A 21040-nucleotide genomic window follows, 5' to 3' on the forward strand; every position below is an offset into this window, starting at 1 on the left:
ATATTTAGATTTCTGCATTAGTTGATCTACAGTTTTTGCTTTTTCTCATTGTCTTAGTCTGTATTTCAAGGGGTTTTTGAAAGTTAATTTTTTTTCCTCATTGAGTTTATTGGTGCTTTTTAAGAATACAGTACAGTTATATTTATCATTGGGATCTTGTACCTTTACGACAGATCTTGTTCTCATTTTTTCCCCATATCCTTGACCTTCCTTAACCCCCTCCACCAGTCCCTATTTACAAAGACTTTGGTTACATTTTTTCCTTTTCTCATATTTTTTCTTTCCCTTGTTTCCTTTCCCGTACTCTTCCCACTTCCCCTACACCTTTAGCCCTTTTCTTCCTATTTCACGTTGTCAATTATACCATAAGGATCTTATTTACACTTTTACTTTTTCACACCAGAGAAACTATTCAGTATTTACACATGTGTGTCTTATTTATTTCACTTAAGATTAAGGCCTCAAAATGCATCCATTTTCCTATGAATGACTCTAGTATGTCATTCTTTTTTTTCTGTATCTTCCAATCTATTCCATGGATCCTTGGGTCTTTTTCTTTGCTAGTACCACAATTTTTTTTTTAATCATAGTGGCTTTGCAGTATAGTTTCAAGTTGGGGATTGTGATACCCACTGCTATGTCTCTGTTACCTAGAATGGTTTTTGCTATTCCAAGTCTCTTCTGGTTCCAAATGAATTTTTGGACTATTTTCTCTAGTTCTGTGAAATATACTGTTGGAATTTCAATTGGTGTTGCACTGAATCTGAATAGCAGTTTTGGTAGTATGGCCATTTTCACTATGTTGATTCTTCCTCCCCAGGAGCAGGGGAGATCCTTCGACTTTTTTATATCCTCTTCGATCTGTTTCTTCAGAGTGTTGTAGTTTTCAGTGTAGAGTTCTTTTGGTTCTTTCATTAGGTTGATTCTTTGATACTTCATTTTTGGGGGATGCCATTGTGAAAGCAATTGTTTCCCTAATTTCTCTTTCAGTGAGTCTGTTATTTGTGTACAAGAAGGCTATTGATTTTTGAGCGTTGACCTTGTATCCAGCTACTCTGCTGAAAGTGACAATTAAGTCTAGAAGTCTTTTGGCAGAGTTTTTTGGGTCTTCTATGTAGAGTATTATATTATCAGCAAATAATGGCAGTTTAACTTCTTCCTTCCTTCTCTTTATTGCTTTAATTTCTTTCTCTTGCCTAATTGCTGTGGCTAATGTTCCCAGAATTATATTGAAGAGGAGTGGTGATGGTGGACATCCTTGTCTTATTCCTGATTTTAGCATGAAGGTTTTCAGTTTTTGACAGTTTAGAATGATACTGGCTGTTGGTTTTTCATAGATAGGCTTCATCAGGTTGAGATAAAATCCATCTATTCCAATTTTCTGCAGGGTTTTTATCATGAGTGAGTGTTAAATTTTGTTGAATGCTTTTTCTGCATCTATTGAGATGATCATATGATTTTTGTCCTTGACTTTATTAACATAGTTTATTATATTTATTGACTTATGTATATTGAACCATAGGATGGGGATTTAGATGGTGTTAGGAGCAGAGGAATAGGTAGGTAGAAGAATTGGAGAAGGTTTCAAGTGAAGCCAGAGGACACAGGATGACTACACGAACTTTAGGAAATTATTGAAGACAAGAGGGAAAAACAGAGTGCAAGAACAAAGACAAGAATAGAACAACAACAGTAACAGGGACTCACTTTCCTTTGAAATTAGTGACCCTTGAGTGAAGGAAAAAGAGAGAAGAAAAGAAAAGAAAGAAAGAAAGAAATCTGAGTTAGGGCAGGAACCAGAACAAAAAGGGAGATGAAGAATAATGTGGGGAAGCAAGAGACTGAGAGGGAGAAAGAAGACAGGAAAAAAGAAAGCACTTGCAGAATGGGATGAGGAAAAGAAAGAAGAAAAAGAATTTGAAGAGCCTCTTTCAGGGTGTATCTCTGCTGTCACAATAGACAATGTGAGCAGCGATGTGCAGAACTCAGTCATTTAGTCTCAGCTAGCTGATGGCTGACCCCTGACCTCTCGCAGGGTTGAACTCTGCAAGGTTCTGCTACAGGTTCCTTTTGCCCTTTCTCTGAAGATAGTCAAAGGTCTGATGGAAGGTGGTGATCCCTCCAACTTACCAACGATGGAGGTCCAGTGTGACTTTATTGCAGTTGTTCACTTCTGTTCTTTCTTCTGGAGCTCAGTAAAATGACCTTTATGACTACCTGTGCTTCTGCAGTGTGGATCCAGGAACTGGCACAATCAGGAGGCCCGAGAGCATGGGGGTGGGGGTAGTATATTGCAGAGGCTGGGTGAAGGCCGGGACACTGGCGCTGGCGGGTTACCTGAACGGCCGACCGGTCCTCACCGGTTGAAAGTTAAAGTCCAATTTTAAGTTAAAGATGAATATTCATTTGAAGTCCAATTTTAGAAAAAGTAGCTTATTTACTATTAAGCACAAATGTCTCTTTATTTGCTTTTGTAAAGGTCAAAACTATAGTTAAGTCCCTACAGTCCAGACAAATAGTATACTATTTACCTAAATCTTTTGGTGGAGGGGTGGTTCTGGAATTATCTCTGCAATGTTATGCCTTTGTATGCTCCAATTCTCTCTCTGATTTTATACTGCAATCAACTATAATGCCCACTTAGGTCCCCAGTCTTTGCCTGTGCTGTTTGACTACAAATTGTGCTATCTTGTCTGGCTAGTAGCAATGAAATATGACATGATTTGACTTGGGAACCTTATTAATATAATGGCGAAAAGACTTCAGTGTCACAGAATGATCTATTTGGGTTAGTTCTTTCTCTTGTCTTACAATGTTACTAGGGCACATGTTTACCTTTGTTAAATGTATTGCTGAATGATAGGCTAACTTACCAATAACTCAGTTTTCATTTATTTTGGATTTTAGAGTGTGGCCAAGTTCACGGACCTTGAGTTGAAGGCCTATGCCAAAGCAGGGTGTGTGGCCGATGAAGTCATCTCATCTATGCGTACAGTGGCTGCTTTTGGTGGTGAAAAAAAAGAGGTTGAAAGGTTGGGTAAATTTCCATTGCTTTCCTAAATGTCACCAAACAGTGTACCTTGACTTTGACTTTGCCTTGTTTTGTACAAAGAGGAAGATCTACAGTAAACCAAGGGAGCATTTTCAAGAGATAGTTAAACACAGTAGTTTAGATGGATCAAAACACTACAAGAAGCCCTAAACCTTTAGCAATGTGTGTTTGAGGATATTGAAGCTGATGATTTTTTTTTTGAAGGGCAATTTAGGTTAGATATTCATTTCAGCTCTGATGATGTATGTATATAGTAAACTTCAACTGGTCTTTAACACTGTTTACTGCCATCAAAGAAAAGTCTACATGAGATATTACAACTCTGAAACACTGAAACCACAGAAATACAAACGATCCAACAAGTTGGATAACCTAGAAGAAATGGGTATATAGTGTTCTTAGAAGCATACATTAAATCATGAAGAAATAGAATTGAACAGGCTAATAGTGCGCAGGGAGAGTGTCAGTAACAAACAAACAAACAAAGTCTTCTATCAAAGAAAAGAACAAGACCAGAATTTACTGCTAAATTCTATAAAACATCTAAAGAAGAATTAATAATACTAATTCTTTAAAAGTTTACTTTATAATTCTGGCATTAATCTAACATAAATCTAGACAAGGATACTGCTAGAAAAGAAAATTATATGTCAATATCTCTGATGAACATAGATGCAAAATTCCTCAACAAAATACTAGCAAGCCAAATTCAACAGCACATTCAAAGAAAGGATCATTTCCCACAATCAAATGGAAGTTATCCCTGGAATACAGAGATGGTTCATTACAAACAAAGCAATAAATATGATATACCATGTTCACAGAATGAAAGACAAAAACCATAAGATCGTGTCAACAGATGCTTAAAAAGCATTTGGCAAAATTCAACAGGCATTATTGATAAAAACTCAACAAATTTGTTACAGAAGGAAGGTGGTGCCTTAGTTCAGTAAAGGCCACATATGATGATCCTGCAACTGAATGAAACTCAGTGGTGTGAAATCTTTTCCCTTAGACCTGGAGAAGATAAGGATGCCCACACTTTCCACTTCTATTCAACATGGGAAATAGAAGGAAATTAAGGGAATTTAAACCAGAAAAGAAGGTCAGTAGTCTCTGCATTCAGATGACACATTACATAGTGAAAACTCTGAAGGCTTCACCAAAAATCTGTTAGATGTACTAAACAAATTCAGTAAAGCTTTAAGATACAAAATCAATACATAAAAATGAGTAGCATTTCTATACATTAACAAGTAAGACATAACCTAATTTACAATAGGTACAAAAATTTAAAATATTTAGGAATAAATTTAACCAAGGAGGAGAAAGGTCTATATACTGAAAACTATAAAACCACTTAAGAAATAGATGGAAAGAATACAAATGGAAAGATGTCCTATGTGTATGGATTGAAAGAATGACTATTGCAAGAATCTCAATACCCACCAAAGCAATGTATGGTTTCAGTGCAATCTTTACTAAAATTCCAATGAAATTTTCCATTGAAATAGGAAAAATATCCTAAAATTTATATGCAACCACAGAAGACGCCAAAGAGCATAAGCACTGTTGACCAAAGGAACAAAGTCACAAGCATCACATTATCTAATCTCAAAATCTACTATATAACTCTAGCAATGAAAGCAGCCTAGTTATGGCGTAAAACACACTTGTGTACCAATGGTACACAATAGAGTCCAAACATGAATCCATTCATTTGCAATCAATTGATTTTTTTACAAAGATATCAAGAACACACAATAAGGAGAGAACAGTCTCTTTAAGAAATCCAGTTGGAAAAACTGAATATCTCCATGCAGAAGAATGAAATTAGATCCTGTATCTCCCTTCATATATAAAAATCAATTAAACATGGATTAAAGACTTAACTATAAGACCTAAAACTACGAAGCCACTAGAAGAAAACATAGAAGAAATACATGCTTTGGAACATTGGAATGGGCAACTATTTTTGGATAGGATCCCACCCCCAAGTACAAGAAATAAAAGCAAAAATAGGCAAATGGAATTGCACCAAAGTAAAATGCTTCTGCACAGCAAAGGAAACAACAGCAAGAAGACAACCCGCAGAATGAGGGAAAATATATGCAAACTATGCTTTTTGGGGGGCGGGTGGCGGGTATGGGGATAGAACTCAAGGCCTTGCAGCTTGCGAGGCGGGTGGCGTGCAAACTATTCTTCTGACAAGAGATTAAATATTTAGCTTCTTGGCTATTGTGTAGATGGGTGAGCAGATGTAGAAGAGTTGATGTGAACTCTAGTTTTAAGACTGGGGGGGCTGGAAACACCCGATATAGTCTCACCTGCTGATTTGGAGACAGCTGCATTGTTTTCTGATAGGCAGCACGATGTTATGTGATGCAAGAAAAAAAATTCAAACACAAATAGTAGATCCCTCATGTCTCAACACATATGTTACAACTTCACCACTGCTATTCATCCAGCTACAGTAAATTTACAAGGCCTTGTTAAGTGTCATCCTTTCAATGTGTTTTCATTGCCAGTTTCAAACGAACTTTACTATCCCAAGGCTATTGTGGGTTTCTTTCCCTGCAGCTGCTTTGTACTTGGGGTGTTTTATGGTTGCTGAGTAAAACCCTGCATAGTGGCTGGTTTGCTGAGATTGACCTAAACATTTTCTCTTCCACAGGTACGAGAACAATCTTGTGTTTGCTCAGCGCTCGGGAATTAGAAAAGGGATGGTGATGGGATTCTTTACTGGATACATGTGGTGTCTCATCTTCTTTTCCTATGCACTGGCTTTCTGGTATGGCTCCCAACTTGTCCTGGAGGAGGGAGAATATACACCAGGAACCCTTGTTCAGGTACTTTGATCTTGTCACCCTAAACATAATCATTTCCTGCTTGTATCTCAGCAGATCCCACAGATTAGACATGGGCTTCATTCCTTTAGTATCTGAGGGGGTAGGAGTCCATCTACAGTAACAATAGTATTAAGCATGTATAGCATTTGGATTGATAAGAATAGCATTTTAATGATTCCCAATTAACTAAAGACTTGGTAGCCAGAAAATGATGATTTTTTTGTTGTTGTTGGTTGAGTCCAAAGGATAATAATGCCATGAAAATGGGAAGTCAGTTATCTTTTGGCTAAAAATTCACAAATTATATGACTTAACTTAATAATAGTACAAGAGGTGTGCCTAATGGACATATTTGTGAAGTGAGAGTTATTGAAATATCAAGCCAATAATATCCTCAACTGAACAGAAAATGAAAACATATTCCACTACTCACTTGTGCTATGGCAAACCATTGCTAATGTTATAGCTACTTTAATTTTCAGTGTCCTTTTAGTTATTCATTCAACAAGTTATTATTGAGCACCTACTGTATGCTGGACTCATCCAGAGTGCAGGGAATTCAACAGTAGCAAAAGAAATGTGGGTTTGTTTGGGTTTTTTTTGCCCTAATTGTTTTCACAGTTTTGTGGGAAAGGCAAGTGATAATTAATCTTATATATGCATAATGCCAAATGGGGACATGAGCTAAGAAGTAGAGGACAGGACCCTTGAGAGAGAAGAGAAAGGTAATTAGGTGTGTCTGGGTCAGGGGAGGCTGTTTCTTCTCAAAGGCCTTTCTTCCTCAGACTATGGTTGGCCCTGGCCTATTCTGAGTCACTGTTTGGATTCTCAGCTGCGCGACCTTCCACACTGTCTTACAGCGTCTGTACTTTTCCTTTAGAGCATTTGTATCACACAGAACATTTGCCTTCATTCACATTTGGTCCCACCTCTCTCTGCTCCCATGTAGTAAGGTCAAAGTAAAATATTGATTTCATCCCAGAGGATGGGAAATAACTTCACTTCAGAATATTAAATAAAATGATTTGACTGCAGATTCTGGTTGGGGCAGGAACAGCGAAACCATTAAAAAAAAATCAAAATCTTTTCTACCAGAAATTTGATAGCTGATGCTATAATTTGAGATCTACTGCTTTAATATAAACACATATCTAGGGAAAATTGAATAGGATTTGGATTTATCAAAGAAAAAAGTGTAGCTCTTTCAGGCCCCTCTTAAGCTTCATATAAAACAATGATGATAACAGAAACAGGGGCAGGAGTAGCATTCGGTCAGAGTGCACAGGTGTCAAGCACTGAGTGACTAGGTCATGTAGTTATGTATGTAACACAGCTTCATTCTGTGATCAGTGTCAGTAGGCTCCCACTTCAAAAACGAGGCTAAGAAATATGTGTCAAGTGGCATGGAATGTGATTTGAACTCAGATCTCTGTGTCTCCAGGACCTGACCCTTAACCACTGTTTGCTGGACCTCCAGAGCTGTCTTCTGAGGGACTGCAAGCCCCCTTCTTCTAGCACAGCACCCAGAGAGTGCTCCCCTGAAGGCCCTCTTCCCTCTCTTCTGTCCATGGGTGTGATCTTCAGGTTGAAAACTACTGCTCTCTCGGGACAGTTGCAGGCTACATTTTCCATACTGGACGTGCCCATCTGTCTCACTCGCTCGCTCTCGCTCCTTCTCTAAGGACATCCAGATAACATGTGCCTGAGGCCATGGCTTTCCAAGCCAGATTGAGCAGGGGTTTGGCCCCAGAACTCAGCTGAAGCCTCCAATGAGTTAGCAAACTGTGGCCCGCAGGCCAAACCCAGTCCATCACCTGTTTTTATCAATAACACAAACACAGTCATTTACCAATTGTCATAGTTGCTTTTGTTCTGCACAACAGAGGTAATTGTTTCAGGGCCCATATGGCATGCAATGCCCAGATTACTTACTGTTTGGTCTTTATAGAAGATGTTTGCTGACTGCTGATGTAGGGCATAGGACAGCTTTCTTTGCTGCGATGGGAGGGCCTCTGATGAGAGCATTTTAAAGCATTTCAGACTCTGAGGAGCGTTCTACCCGCTGCCTTACCACCTCCCTGTGTGGGACCTCAGTACTTTCTTCCTCATCATTTATGTGACTAGTGCTGGGTGAATCATCTTTATACACACAATCTCAGCCCACTGAAGTATATATGCCCATTGTCCCTGTGTTACAATAAAGAAATTAGGGTTTGCCCAATTACCCAGCAATGGGAGACTGGATAAAGAAAATGTGGGGGTTTTTTTCTTCCCAAAATAGAGTACTACTCAGCTATAAAAAATGAGAAACTAGAGACAATTATAGTTAAATGGATGTGCATTGAGTAACATTTATTTTACTGTTAAGTAAAATAAATAGGCACACATGAGTAAATACCTAATAGTTCCTCTGGTGTGAGAAACTGAAAGTATAAATAAGGACTAAAAGTTATAATAGATAATGTGAAATAGGAAGAAAAGGTGCAAAGGGGAAGGGGAAATGAGAGGAGAATAGGAAAGGAAAGAAGGGAATGGAGTTAATATGAGAAAATGAAAAAAAATGGAAACAAAGTCTTTATAGATAGGGAGGGAGGGAGGGGTTAAGGGGAGGGCAGGGGAAAAAGGAAAAAATAACCAAGATCGATTATGTAAAGGTACAAATTTCCAATAATGAATGTCATTATATTATGTATCTTAAATACACCAATAAAATTAAGTTTTTAAAAAGAAATTGGGGTTAGAAAGATTAAGTAACCTGCCACCAGCAGGAACCATCAGTCACATGGAGGAAAAGGAACAAGGACAGATGAAAAGAGATCGTTTGATAACCCCAAACAGGCTACATTCAAGTAGGAGTCAACCTTTATCTTGACAGTCAACCACTGCCAGTGAAATAGCCTCCTGGTGAGTCAGGGGATCTGGACCCATCCCTGAGTTGATGGAGCGGGGAGGCTTTGTCCTCCCCTTAGAGATAAATTTGAGGAATTACTGCGCTGCCTCTCCATAAACAGCACTGCTAAAAACAGTGCTCTTTAATAGGATCATCTGGGTGTGAGCACGAAGAGTCAGGACAGCTTCCCCAGCTCTGCACAGGAACCAGGTGACTCCACCTGCATGCAGCCAGCAGCCGGGGAGCTTGGGAACTACTCAGTATGGCACTGGGCTCAAACACTGCACTAGTAATTACATGTGCCTAGGGCAATCTGTTTCCTCTTCTGTCATAAGGATTGTATGAAACATTTAAAACATATCCCTTTGGTTATTATCTTTAGCAGTAGTATAGCAGCAGCAGGGGTAGTGACAGCAGTTATCATAGTGACCAAGACACTTGCAGGAATAGTGCTGATTGGCTTTGCATGTACCAACCTCTAGAACAGTCAAGCTGATCTTAGTGTCCTTATTATTTATGTTGCCCCTTAACTAGAACATCATTAGAAGGCTGATTCTATAACAAGTCAAACTATCTGATCATTATTTGAATCCACTTCGTGTGTCTCTGTTGCCTTGTTTATGCCTCTTTACTCATTTCTTCTACTTTGTAGAAGAGTAATAAATGTTCAATAAAATATAATATAGTCTTTTAAATTGTAACAATGGAAACACTGGATGTGCTTTACAGAACAAAACTATTCCAGGCACATCCAAAGAGCCAAAGAGCTATTTAGCTTTCAAACTCCTGCGGAAGAATATTTCTGGGCAAAACTCAGTGTGCGTGTGGATGACCCAAATGGCAAGGAGCACTGTTTACAAACTGACAAAAACATGTAGTAAAAAAAATGTCTCTCTTTTCATTACAGGTCTTCCTTGGTGTCTTAGTGGGAGCTTTAAATCTTGGGAATGCATCTTCTTGTTTGGAAGCCTTTGCCACTGGGCGTGCAGCAGCTGCCACCATTTTTGAGACAATAGACAGGGTATGTAAAAGCCTGACTTAAAAGCCATTAGAATGTCCGGGGTGGTGAATCTCCAAACACATTTACCCTTATGGTTCATAATATGAGGATTGATCAACATGCCCTTTAGCTGGACCCATTTTCAAGAGCTATAAATGCAAGTGAACTGAAACAAACAGTCCCCCCTCTCACACTCAGATAGGGAGACCTGACAAGAAAGTTTGCACATTCAAAGACAGGTGCTAAGTGTGACAAAAGAAATAATACAGAATAACGTGAGCCAGGCACAATGGTGCAGGCCCATAATGCCAGCTACTTGGGTGGCTGAAATAGAAGAATTACAAGTTTGAGGCCGACCTGGGCAACTTACTGAGACCCTGTCTCAAAATTAAAAAGAAATAGGCTTGAGATGTAGCTTAGCGGTTAAGGACTTGCCTAGCATACGTGAGGCCCTGGGTTTAATCCGTAGTACTGCAAGGAAAAAAAAATTGAGCAATGTGATCATGACTAAGGTAGGGGAAGAAATTTTTAAATTCAGCTCATGGAAAATGAAAGCAGGGAAGGAATTTCTACAAGAGAGAGTTTCAGTCTATAGTGATCTTAAGGAGCTGAAAGAATGTGAACAGAGTAAGAAAGGGGCTAAGGCTAGTGGTACTGAGGACCCCTTAAACATGCCTGGAAACCTCTGCAGTAGGCTCCTGTCTCCTGCCCAGTGTATGACGCAGACCTGAAGAAACAGACAAACAAACAAAACTAAAAGACAGAACTAAGAGAGACAGAAAGTGGTGCCAGGAAGACCAATGCCAGTGCACTCAACAAAGATGTTGGTTAGCCCGAGCCACTGATTTTTATTGGTAATCAATTGGGGTAAAGGCAAGCTACATGTGAGGATTTGAAGTCATGTGGTTTCTATGGAAATTAATGTAAGCAAGGCTCCTGAAGGGCAAGACAAAGCATTCTTGAATTAGGAACAGAATCGACGAAATATATGGTTGTAATTAGAATATTGTCCTTTTAGTAAGAAGGTTTTAGTTGTGGGAACAGAATTTGGGTGTGAGTCATTCTGACCTCAGCACTTCTATAAACAAGCCAGTCATGGGGTTCACTCTTCACAGCCTGCTTTGGAGCATAATCAATATTACAGTGTCCCACAAAGAGGGATGGGAAAGGCCAGGGCATGTAGGACTTTCAGACCCAGTTCGTAAACTGGATTGTCTTCATAATGTGGCAGAAAGACTCTACAAGTTTACAAAGAATCTTGGTTGCCTGGCTAGGATTGTACAGGGTAACCTGCAGAAGTACATCAGAGGTCAAGCTAGGGACTCACATCTAAGAGAAAGTAGAAGTTGGTAATCTATTGCTCTTTCTCTTGGGAAAAATGCTCTGGACTGAATCAGAAGCTCTGAAATCAGGCACTGAAATGTACCTGAGGAAGCCACTCATCATTTTATTAGCTTTAAATGGTGGGGTATCATATCATGGAATATAGTGAGATTGTTTGAAACCACAGAGAAATGATTTATTTATTCAAATTTGACATTATTCTTAGAGCTATTATATGCAATGACTATATAAGGGCTCTGAAACTATAACAAAACACTAAGGCATTAAAAAATTATTTTATTGTCTTCATTAGGGACCCAAGAAGAGAAAAGTAGAGTTCACTCTACCTCCAAATAGAACTAGGGTGATGAATTTCTATTACTAGTTGTGGGAGCGGGAAAAAATCAGACCTGGAATGTTCTGGGAGCGGGAGTTGACCCTTACCCTTGTCTGGTCAACCAGGGTGGTTAAGTTCCAGGTTACAGTCACCACTCATAACAGCAGCAGTGAAATTTAGGGTATCAACTGAAAGTTGGTGATATGTGAAGACATTGTTTGTAAACACTTAATTCTGATCATCATTTGCAAAGGATACTCAAATGTAGAGTATGACTGGCCCTGGCTAGTTCCTCCAGTTGCAATGACCCCAGCCAAGAACCATCTCTCTGAAATTCCTCCACTTCCTTACCTGAAAAATGGGCACATCTAGTTAAGTTATGATGACAATTATATAAATGAAAAAAGAACTATAAAACACCTGTACATTGCCTTCCACAATAAAATCTAAGTAATATGATTCATGTATAAGATATCAATAATAAACATTAATATTAATATCATATATTAATAAATTGTATTACCATATAGTATAAACAATGTGTAATATCCCCTAGTAGTAACTCTATAACAATAAAATCTAGCATCTATTATATTAATACATGACATTTAATATATAGTAATTGCAATTATATCTCAGTAGTTCAGTAGTGATTATCACTATTATTAATAAGGAGCTGTGGCATGTTTCTGCAAGGTTTTAACTTTTTACTGTCTTTTTAATGAATTAAATCAAAGTAAGATATAGTAAACACATATAATATGTGTTCATACTACATTGCTCTTGAATTTCCATGCCAGAAACCCATCATTGACTGCATGTCAGAAGATGGTTACAAGCTTGATCGAGTCAAGGGTGAAATTGAATTCCACAATGTGTCTTTCCACTATCCTTCCAGACCAGAAGTGAAGGTAAGTGTCAGTCTTCTCCCTGGGAAAAGTGGACATTTGCTTCTTTGATGATTTATGTCCAGAGCCAAAGATTGCTGGTTTTCGGAGGCTTGTCTCAGTTTCTAGGAATAGGGGACAGAGGTATGTTTCTCCAGAAGTGTCTTCAGGTGTTGGGCCATCTTAGGGAAATATCCCATTTCTTTGTGACAGTTGTGTGATGCAAATCCCTCTGGTTTGAACACAGTCTGGCAGCCCATACAGATGAAGTCAGCTCTGTCATGCTCTGTTGAAATGAGTGACAGATCCTGTTATTTTAAGCTCACAAGAAATAGACTGCAAGGCAATCAAAGCATTCTTTTTTTCAGAGAGTGGAAAGATAGTGAGCTCCACCTGAGTAGACATGAGTGAGTGACAATCAGAGGCTGGCATTGCTAGCTTCTTACTTCCCTTACTTCTGTAAGTTTACCAGGATCATTAGTCCTCACAGAAGATGACTTGGTGGTATTGTGTTAATGTATCTTGTACTAGGTGATTTTCCAGGCCACCTGATAAGGAAATCTATAATTTTCCTGTACCTGCAAAGCAAGATCTTTACATGTAACATGTTGTATAGTAAAATTAGGATTTATGCCCCCACCAATAAATTGGCTTTGGAAATAGCAGCAGTGAAATTTAGGGTATCAACTGAAAGTTGGTGATATGTGAAGACATTGTTTGTAAACACTTAATTCTGATCATCATTTGCAAAGGATACTCAAATGTAGAGTATGACTGGCCCTGGCTAGTTCCTCCAGTTGCAATGACCCCAGCCAAGAACCATCTCTCTGAAATTCCTCCACTTCCTTACCTGAAAAATGGGCACATCTAGTTAAGTTATGATGACAATTATATAAATGAAAAAAGAACTATAAAACACCTGTACATTGCCTTCCACAATAAAATCTAAGTAATATGATTCATGTATAATATATCAATAATAAACATTAATATTAATATCATATATTAATAAATTGTATTACCATATAGTATAAACAATGTGTAATATCCCCTAGTAGTAACTCTATAACAATAAAATCTAGCATCTATTATATTAATACATGACATTTAATATATAGTAATTGCAATTATATCTCAGTAGTTCAGTAGTGATTATCACTATTATTAATAAGGAGCTGTGGCATGTTTCTGCAAGGTTTTAACTTTTTACTGTCTTTTTAATGAATTAAATCAAAGTAAGATATAGTAAACACATATAATATGTGTTCATACTACATTGCTCTTGAATTTCCATGCCAGAAACCCATCATTGACTGCATGTCAGAAGATGGTTACAAGCTTGATCGAGTCAAGGGTGAAATTGAATTCCACAATGTGTCTTTCCACTATCCTTCCAGACCAGAAGTGAAGGTAAGTGTCAGTCTTCTCCCTGGGAAAAGTGGACATTTGCTTCTTTGATGATTTATGTCCAGAGCCAAAGATTGCTGGTTTTCGGAGGCTTGTCTCAGTTTCTAGGAATAGGGGACAGAGGTATGTTTCTCCAGAAGTGTCTTCAGGTGTTGGGCCATCTTAGGGAAATATCCCATTTCTTTGTGACAGTTGTGTGATGCAAATCCCTCTGGTTTGAACACAGTCTGGCAGCCCATACAGATGAAGTCAGCTCTGTCATGCTCTGTTGAAATGAGTGACAGATCCTGTTATTTTAAGCTCACAAGAAATAGACTGCAAGGCAATCAAAGCATTCTTTTTTTCAGAGAGTGGAAAGATAGTGAGCTCCACCTGAGTAGACATGAGTGAGTGACAATCAGAGGCTGGCATTGCTAGCTTCTTACTTCCCTTACTTCTGTAAGTTTACCAGGATCATTAGTCCTCACAGAAGATGACTTGGTGGTATTGTGTTAATGTATCTTGTACTAGGTGATTTTCCAGGCCACCTGATAAGGAAATCTATAATTTTCCTGTACCTGCAAAGCAAGATCTTTACATGTAACATGTTGTATAGTAAAATTAGGATTTATGCCCCCACCAATAAATTGGCTTTGGAAAGAAATTTTTTACTAAATTTTAACAGAGTATCTCTAGTTTCTTTTTTTTTTTTTTTTTTAGCTTTAATTGAGTTTATTGGTACATTTTAGGGACACAGTACAGTTACATTCATTGTTGGGATCTTGTACCTCTACATGACAAGTCTTGGTTCTCATTTTTTCCCCTTGTCCCTGCCCTCCCTTCACCCCCTCCTCCCCTCCCCATCTACAAATATTTTATTTCCATCTTTTCATTATCTCACATTTTTTTCTTTTCCCTTATTACCCTTCCCCTACCCATCCCACCTTCCCTACACCTTTAGCTCCTTTCTTCCCATTTCTAAATGTCAGTAATCTTATTAGGATCTTCTTAATAATATTTTGGAAACCATTGTGGAACTCAATAAGGAGAGACCTCAGAGAACTAAGATTAGAGGTTCCATTTGACCTGGCTATTCCTCTGCTGGGTATCTTTCCAAAAGAATTAAAAGAATCATGCCACAGTGATATATGCGCACCCGTGTTTATAGAGCACAATTTGTAATAGCTAAAACTTGGAAACAGCCCAATTGTCCATCACATGGAGACTGGATAAAGAAGACGTGGTTTTTCTATAAAATTGAGTACTACTCAGCCATAAAGCATGAGAGACTAGAGTCATTCTGTGGAAAATGGATGCATATTGAGGCCATACTCTTAAGTGAAATAAATAAGACATACAGGTGTAAATACCGAATAGTTTCTCTGGTGTGAAAAACTGAAAATGTAAATAAGATCCAAATTGTATAACTGACAATGTGAAATAGGAAGAAAAGAGCTAACAGTGTAGGGGAAGTGGAAAGGATAGGGGAAAGGAAATAAGGGAAAAGAAAAAATATGAGAAAAGGAAAAAATGTAAACAAAGTCTTTGTAAATAGGGAAGGGTGAGGGGGTGAAGGGAGGGCAGGGACAAGGGGAAAAATGAGAACCAAGACCTGTCATGTAAAGGTACAAGATCCCAATGATGAATGTAACTGTACTGTATTCTTAAAAAGTACCAATAAATTCAATGGAAAAATATTTTGGTGGGTTTTTTTTTTGGGGGGGAGCTTTTTGAGACAGAGTCTCACTGTGTAGTTCAGGCTGGCCTTGAATTCACTATGTAGCCCAGGCTGGCCTCAAACTTATAGCCATCCGCCTGCCTCAGCTTCCCGAGTGTTGGGATCACAGGTGTGTGCCACCACTCCTGGCCTTAATAATATTTCTGTTATCCCTATAGAAGTAAATCCTACCTTTTTTTTTTTCCTCATTGAGTTTGTTGGTACATTTTAGGTACACAGGACAGTTACATTCATTACTGGGATCTTGTACCTTCACATGACAGGTCTTGATTCTCATTTACTAAATCCTATCTTGTTAGCCCAAGTTTTATTCTGATACTATATATGTAGGTATGTATATATGTGTAGTGTGTATGTATGTATGTGTGCATGCATGACATTTACAGAAAGAAAAGGTAAATATGTGTTCAATGTAGGTTAATATTTATCTGCATTATATAAACCTATATTATATAAATATATAAGTAAACATATGTACAGCAAAGATATAAGCATACCTCTATATTTATCTATATTATATGTAAATATATCCAACAAAAATAAATATACATACTCACTATTTATTTGGAGTGGATTCTTTATTATGTTACAGATGTACTGACACATCAAACGCTATAATGTATGCAAAAGAGCTTTGTAAAATATAAATCAGGAAGTAATACTCCATAAATATTTTATGAATGGATGGCTTAAAACTTTATGCTATTTGGAATCAGCTTCTCATAGCTGCTCAGCAAACTCATTGCATTGTGACATTAACTTCGTTTCTGTTGCTGTTTTATTCTCAAAGGCAATAATTCACTTTAATAGCAATTTCCTATCTAGAGCCATGAAGCTTCTTCCTCCATACCGTGCCTATGTGCTTAGCTCTGTTGGGAAACATATTGCACTGGGACTGTAACAATAAAGGAAACACAGTCCTTGCTCTCCCCATTCCAGGAGGCTTACAGACCAGTACAAACCAGAAAACAGAAGTGAATTTGCACACTTAAATCTCTAACAGGAAATGAAAGACACATATAATGTAGTCACTCAGAAGACCCTAAACTACCTTACACAATCGGTGCAAAATCATCTCTTGTTGGTAAAAATCTCCCACAGATAGTTATGAACTAGCTATTCTTGTTCTTGAGACCTACTAGTATTGAGTCCCTACTTTTCCAAGTACTTTGGGCCTAGAAATCCACCACAAACATTTATTAGGCAAATTTGTTCAGTTAACATGCATACGTATCATACAAGTGTCTGACAGCTTAAAATCTGCAAATTGGTTTGTTATTAATCTTTGGTCAGTAAATTAGCATTGTGCTTTTGCAGGGTTTTTTTCTTTAATTGGGACAGTGTCTTCAGGTATCCTACAGTAGTTCAGGAGTGTTTTAAATTAGATTTTGAAGCATAATTTTTGAAAGTCAACCTGACTTACTTTACCATTGTTAATACACGCCATCTTATTTGTTGGCTGCAGCTCTTGAGTAATGTGCTAAGTGCTAAAATCTCATCCTAGGCACTGTTGCCTTTTTCGGGTGAATGACGGATGTTGCTAAGGGTGAAGCCTAATTGCTTGATTCAGTGCACAGTGATAATCTAAACTTTTAAATTTTCTTTCCTCTCCAGATTTTAAATAACCTCAGCATGGTCATTAAACCAGGGGAAATGACAGCTCTGGTAGGATCGAGCGGAGCCGGGAAAAGCACAGCGCTACAGCTCATTCAGAGGTTCTACGACCCCTGTGAGGGCATGGTGTGTGTCTTCCGGAAACTCAGCTCCTGGGGAGGGGGGTGCAAATGGTGACGTGTTCTCAAACCGAGTCTGACTGGAGTGACAGGACAGCCTGCCTGCACAGTGACAGACCCACGGACAGCCAGTCTGTTCCATTTGCTGAGTAATCACAGAAGCTGCAGACGTGTTTAAACTGGTATCCGCTACTCCTTCAGAGAACTAGCTATTCTATTTCTTTTCTTCCTTCCTTCCTTCCCTCCTTCCTTCCTTCCTTCCTTCCTTCCTTCCTTCCTTCCTTCCTTCCTTCCTCTCTTTCTTTCTCTCTCTGTTTCTTTCTTTCTTTTTTCAGTAGGGTAGCAAAATCACTATTGATTCTGTTGACAACCAAAATAGAAACTAACAGAAAATAGTCCTGATTAGTCATGCAAAGTTGGGCTTTAAAAATTTTATATATAATTTCACAAACAGTCTACTTTTCCTCATTTTTATTTGAGTAAACATAGACTGAAACTAAGAAAATAAATATTAATAATTCTCATAAAAATGATTCCTTACTTGCATAACGACCCCTGACAAAGTACATGTGCCCAGTTTTCAAATGAGGAAACAAAGAGTCAAGAAGATTGAGACTTGGGCCGGGGATTTAGCTCCGTGGTTCCAACGCCTGCCTTGCAAACACAAGGACCCGAGTTCAATCCCTGGTACCAGAAAAAAAAAAAAAAGAAAAAGAAAAAGATTGAGACCTGCCTCAGGTCATTTGACTAGGACGTGACCAAGCCAGGATTTGAACCTAGGTATGTGGATGCCAAAGCACACGCTCTTTATCTCAAAAGCATTCTGTCAGAATCTCCTTGATACTTTGAAATAGACTCGTTTTGACTTCAGTACAATAGCTTCAATGCAATGAGTTTTCTGTCAGGCATACAATGTTACACAGACACCGCAAACATAATGGGACTTTCTTTTTTCATGGACTTTTCCTTTTCAGTTGGTATTCTTTACCACGTATCACCATCATAACACCTAGAATGTTTAATAAAAATCATGATTTTTGTGTAAGATTTTCACACCTTTCCTATTGTGATTTTTGTTGCTTCCCTGTAATATCTCTGACAACTACTTTTGAACAGTTATTTGATGAATCTGATCAGAATTAAGATTTATTATAAAATATATATGTAAGATAAGGGTCATTCCTATTATATTATGTCCTATTTTTGATGTTCCTTTTTGGTCACAAGACAAAAGATAGTAAAAACATTCAAAGTATGGCGAATGACTGGCTACTATTTGCTAAGTAATTTAGAATGTGTCCATTCCTGGGCCAACAGCACACAATCAAGTGACCTCTATATCATGTGTGTATTAGCGATTACATGACCTGCAGCTAAACTTATTTCGGTTCCATGCTGAAGTCTTTATATAAGTAACCACATTTCAAGAGGAACTGCTTACCGTCACAGTCTTGGCCAACCCTATCTTCTTTCTCCAGCGGTCGAGTACCACCTCATGTTCTCACTCAGAACCCTGAAGGTTCCCAGCAGCGTGATGTTGCTCCCATGTTCTCTAGGTGACTCTGGACGGCCATGACATTCGCTCTCTTAACATCCAGTGGCTGAGGGATCAGATTGGGATAGTGGAGCAAGAGCCAGTTCTGTTCTCCACCACAATCGCAGAGAACATCCGTTATGGCAGAAAAGATGCGACAATGGCAGATATTGTCCGAGCTGCCAAGGAGGCCAATGCCTACAACTTCATCATGGACATGCCGCAGGTACTTCCGGCCTTGCATTCCAGCAGGAAGCCCAGTTGTCATCAAGCGATAACAAGTCATATAGTACATACATACTCTTTGCATTTATATCCTGAATCATCACATTCTTAATATCACACTTGGAAATGTACTTGGCAATGTTCTCCTTTTCGTCTGCAAATATGTTGTTTTTATGTTTAAAAATCTACCAAATTAGAGAGCTTTTTGCTAAAAATTTCCTTTCATTTTAGATTTTTAGGTATAATTTCCTTATTCTATCTAGCAACTATGTGTCTAAAATATGCTAAATATGCCATGTGGCAATACTTGTACAATGCTCTCTTGATGTCCACCATTATCATTATTCTTTGGTTTTCTTTTCTTTCTTTCTTTCTTTTTTTTTGGGGGGGGTACCAGGGATCAAACACAGGTCTTTGTGTTTGCAAGACAGGTGCCAGAACCACTGAGCTAAATCCCTGGCTCTACTTTGGTTTTCTTGTGTTCTGACAACTAAATATTGTGTTATCAGAACTGCATTTTGCATATTAAAAAATAATTCCTCATATATCTTCATTCTACACGACAGTTACTACAAAACCAAAGTCTGTATTATTATACTTATGTAGATTTTGCCATTGATGGTCTGCTAAATCAAAGAAGAATTACTGATAGGTAACATGTGTATGATGATACTATGTCCCAGGCATTGTTCTAGCACTTTACCTCTCTCAACTCATTTAACCCTTATAACTATCCTGTCAGGTAGCAACTATTCTTATTTCCATCTAAACGTGGAAGACTGGGGTTCCCAGGGGTCAAAATGATGCAAACAGGCTCAAACTGATGTAAACAGAAAGGAAAGACAAGATTCATACCAGGAGCTCTGGCTCCAGAGTCAGTGATCTTAAATGTGTCCTATTCAGCCTTCTAAATTGCCTTATATATAGGATTGCAGCTGGGGGTATGCTATAGTCGAATGACTAGAGAATAAAGCTTATATAGACTGCCTCAATATCAAACCCATTTTCTCTACTCACCAACTTTGTGAACTCCCGTAAAGTTACTATCTATACCCCTTCATGCCCCAAGTTTCCTTATTTAGTAGTTGAGTGGAGCAGCAGTACCTGCCTCCTATGGTATCTTTGTGGAGCAAATGAGATGATATATGTAAAATTTCAGCACCATGCTTTACATGTGGTAGGTGCTCAACTCCTGTTGGCTAATATTAACTAAGCAAGATAAGAATTAGAGCTGGGCATGAATGCACACACCTGTAATCACAGTACTCTGGGAGGCTTAGGCAGGAGGATTACAAGATGAAGTCCAGGCTGGGCAACTTAGTGACTTTGATACCCTATCTCAAAGTAAAAAGTAAAAAAAAGGACTGGAGCTCAGTGAGATGGCCATGGGGTCCAAACCCCACTACCACAAAGAAAGATGAGTCTGACTGCTGGGATTGGTTAGATTCCCATGTATTGTTGGACATGTGAAATACTCGGTAGCCAATTGCTGTCCACAATCATTTTTATAAAGCTAGTTTGTCCTTCCATTCACAATATGAAAACATGTTTAATATTATACTTTGCTGCATTGTTTCACTAGAGGAAAGAGACAAAGATTTGAAATCTTTTAAGATAGATTTTCAATCTCTAGTTTGGTTGAAAACTTTCATTTAAAGTTGAGCTGGAGGGGAACATTTATATAGCTCAGTATACCTTGGAATAAAAGCATAAGTCAATTTCCTTATCTCACATGTAAATATCGATTAGACAATAACCTGTTTGGGGAAGGGGTGTTTCTTTCATTGCAAGTTGGACCTGTGGATATTCATGGTTGAGCAGGAAATGGCAAAGAACTTTGTACTGGGTTGCTGTCCAGAGCCGTCTTCTTCTCCCTTTGACTGGCATCACTTTCTCTCTAGCAATTTGACACTCCCGTTGGAGAAGGGGGAGGCCAGATGAGTGGTGGCCAGAAACAAAGGGTAGCCATCGCCAGAGCCCTCATCCGAAACCCCAAGATCCTCCTTTTGGACATGGCCACCTCAGCGTTGGACAATGAGAGTGAAGCCATGGTTCAAGAAGCTCTGAGTAAGGTTTGTGAAGAGTC

At 38.5% G+C, this 21040-nt stretch overlaps 1 protein-coding gene across 6 annotated transcripts in view; it reads left to right on the top strand.

The window, feature by feature from the left end:
- Abcb11 (ATP binding cassette subfamily B member 11) overlaps positions 1-21040 on the top strand; it is a 143053-nt gene that overhangs the window by 82904 nt on the left and 39109 nt on the right. For 4 of the 6 annotated variants that reach the window (XM_010606932.3, XM_010606937.3, XM_010606934.1 and 1 more), the window contains 7 exons: positions 2908-3032; positions 5727-5901; positions 9699-9812; positions 12252-12362; positions 17077-17202; positions 18752-18955; positions 20856-21026. In XM_010606932.3, coding sequence (XP_010605234.1) covers positions 2908-3032; positions 5727-5901; positions 9699-9812; positions 12252-12362; positions 17077-17202; positions 18752-18955; positions 20856-21026 — 1026 coding nt within the window. Of the gene's footprint in view, positions 1-2907; positions 3033-5726; positions 5902-9698; positions 9813-12251; positions 12363-13640; positions 13749-17076; positions 17203-18751; positions 18956-20855; positions 21027-21040 lie in introns of those variants that run through there. The other 2 variants (XM_010606935.2, XM_010606936.2) reach the window with 2 other exon arrangements.

This window comes from Fukomys damarensis, unplaced genomic scaffold (genome assembly GCF_012274545.1).
Source record: "Fukomys damarensis isolate Sample0158 unplaced genomic scaffold, DMR_v1.0_HiC HiC_scaffold_26, whole genome shotgun sequence".
Lineage (NCBI taxonomy): Eukaryota > Metazoa > Chordata > Mammalia > Rodentia > Bathyergidae > Fukomys > Fukomys damarensis.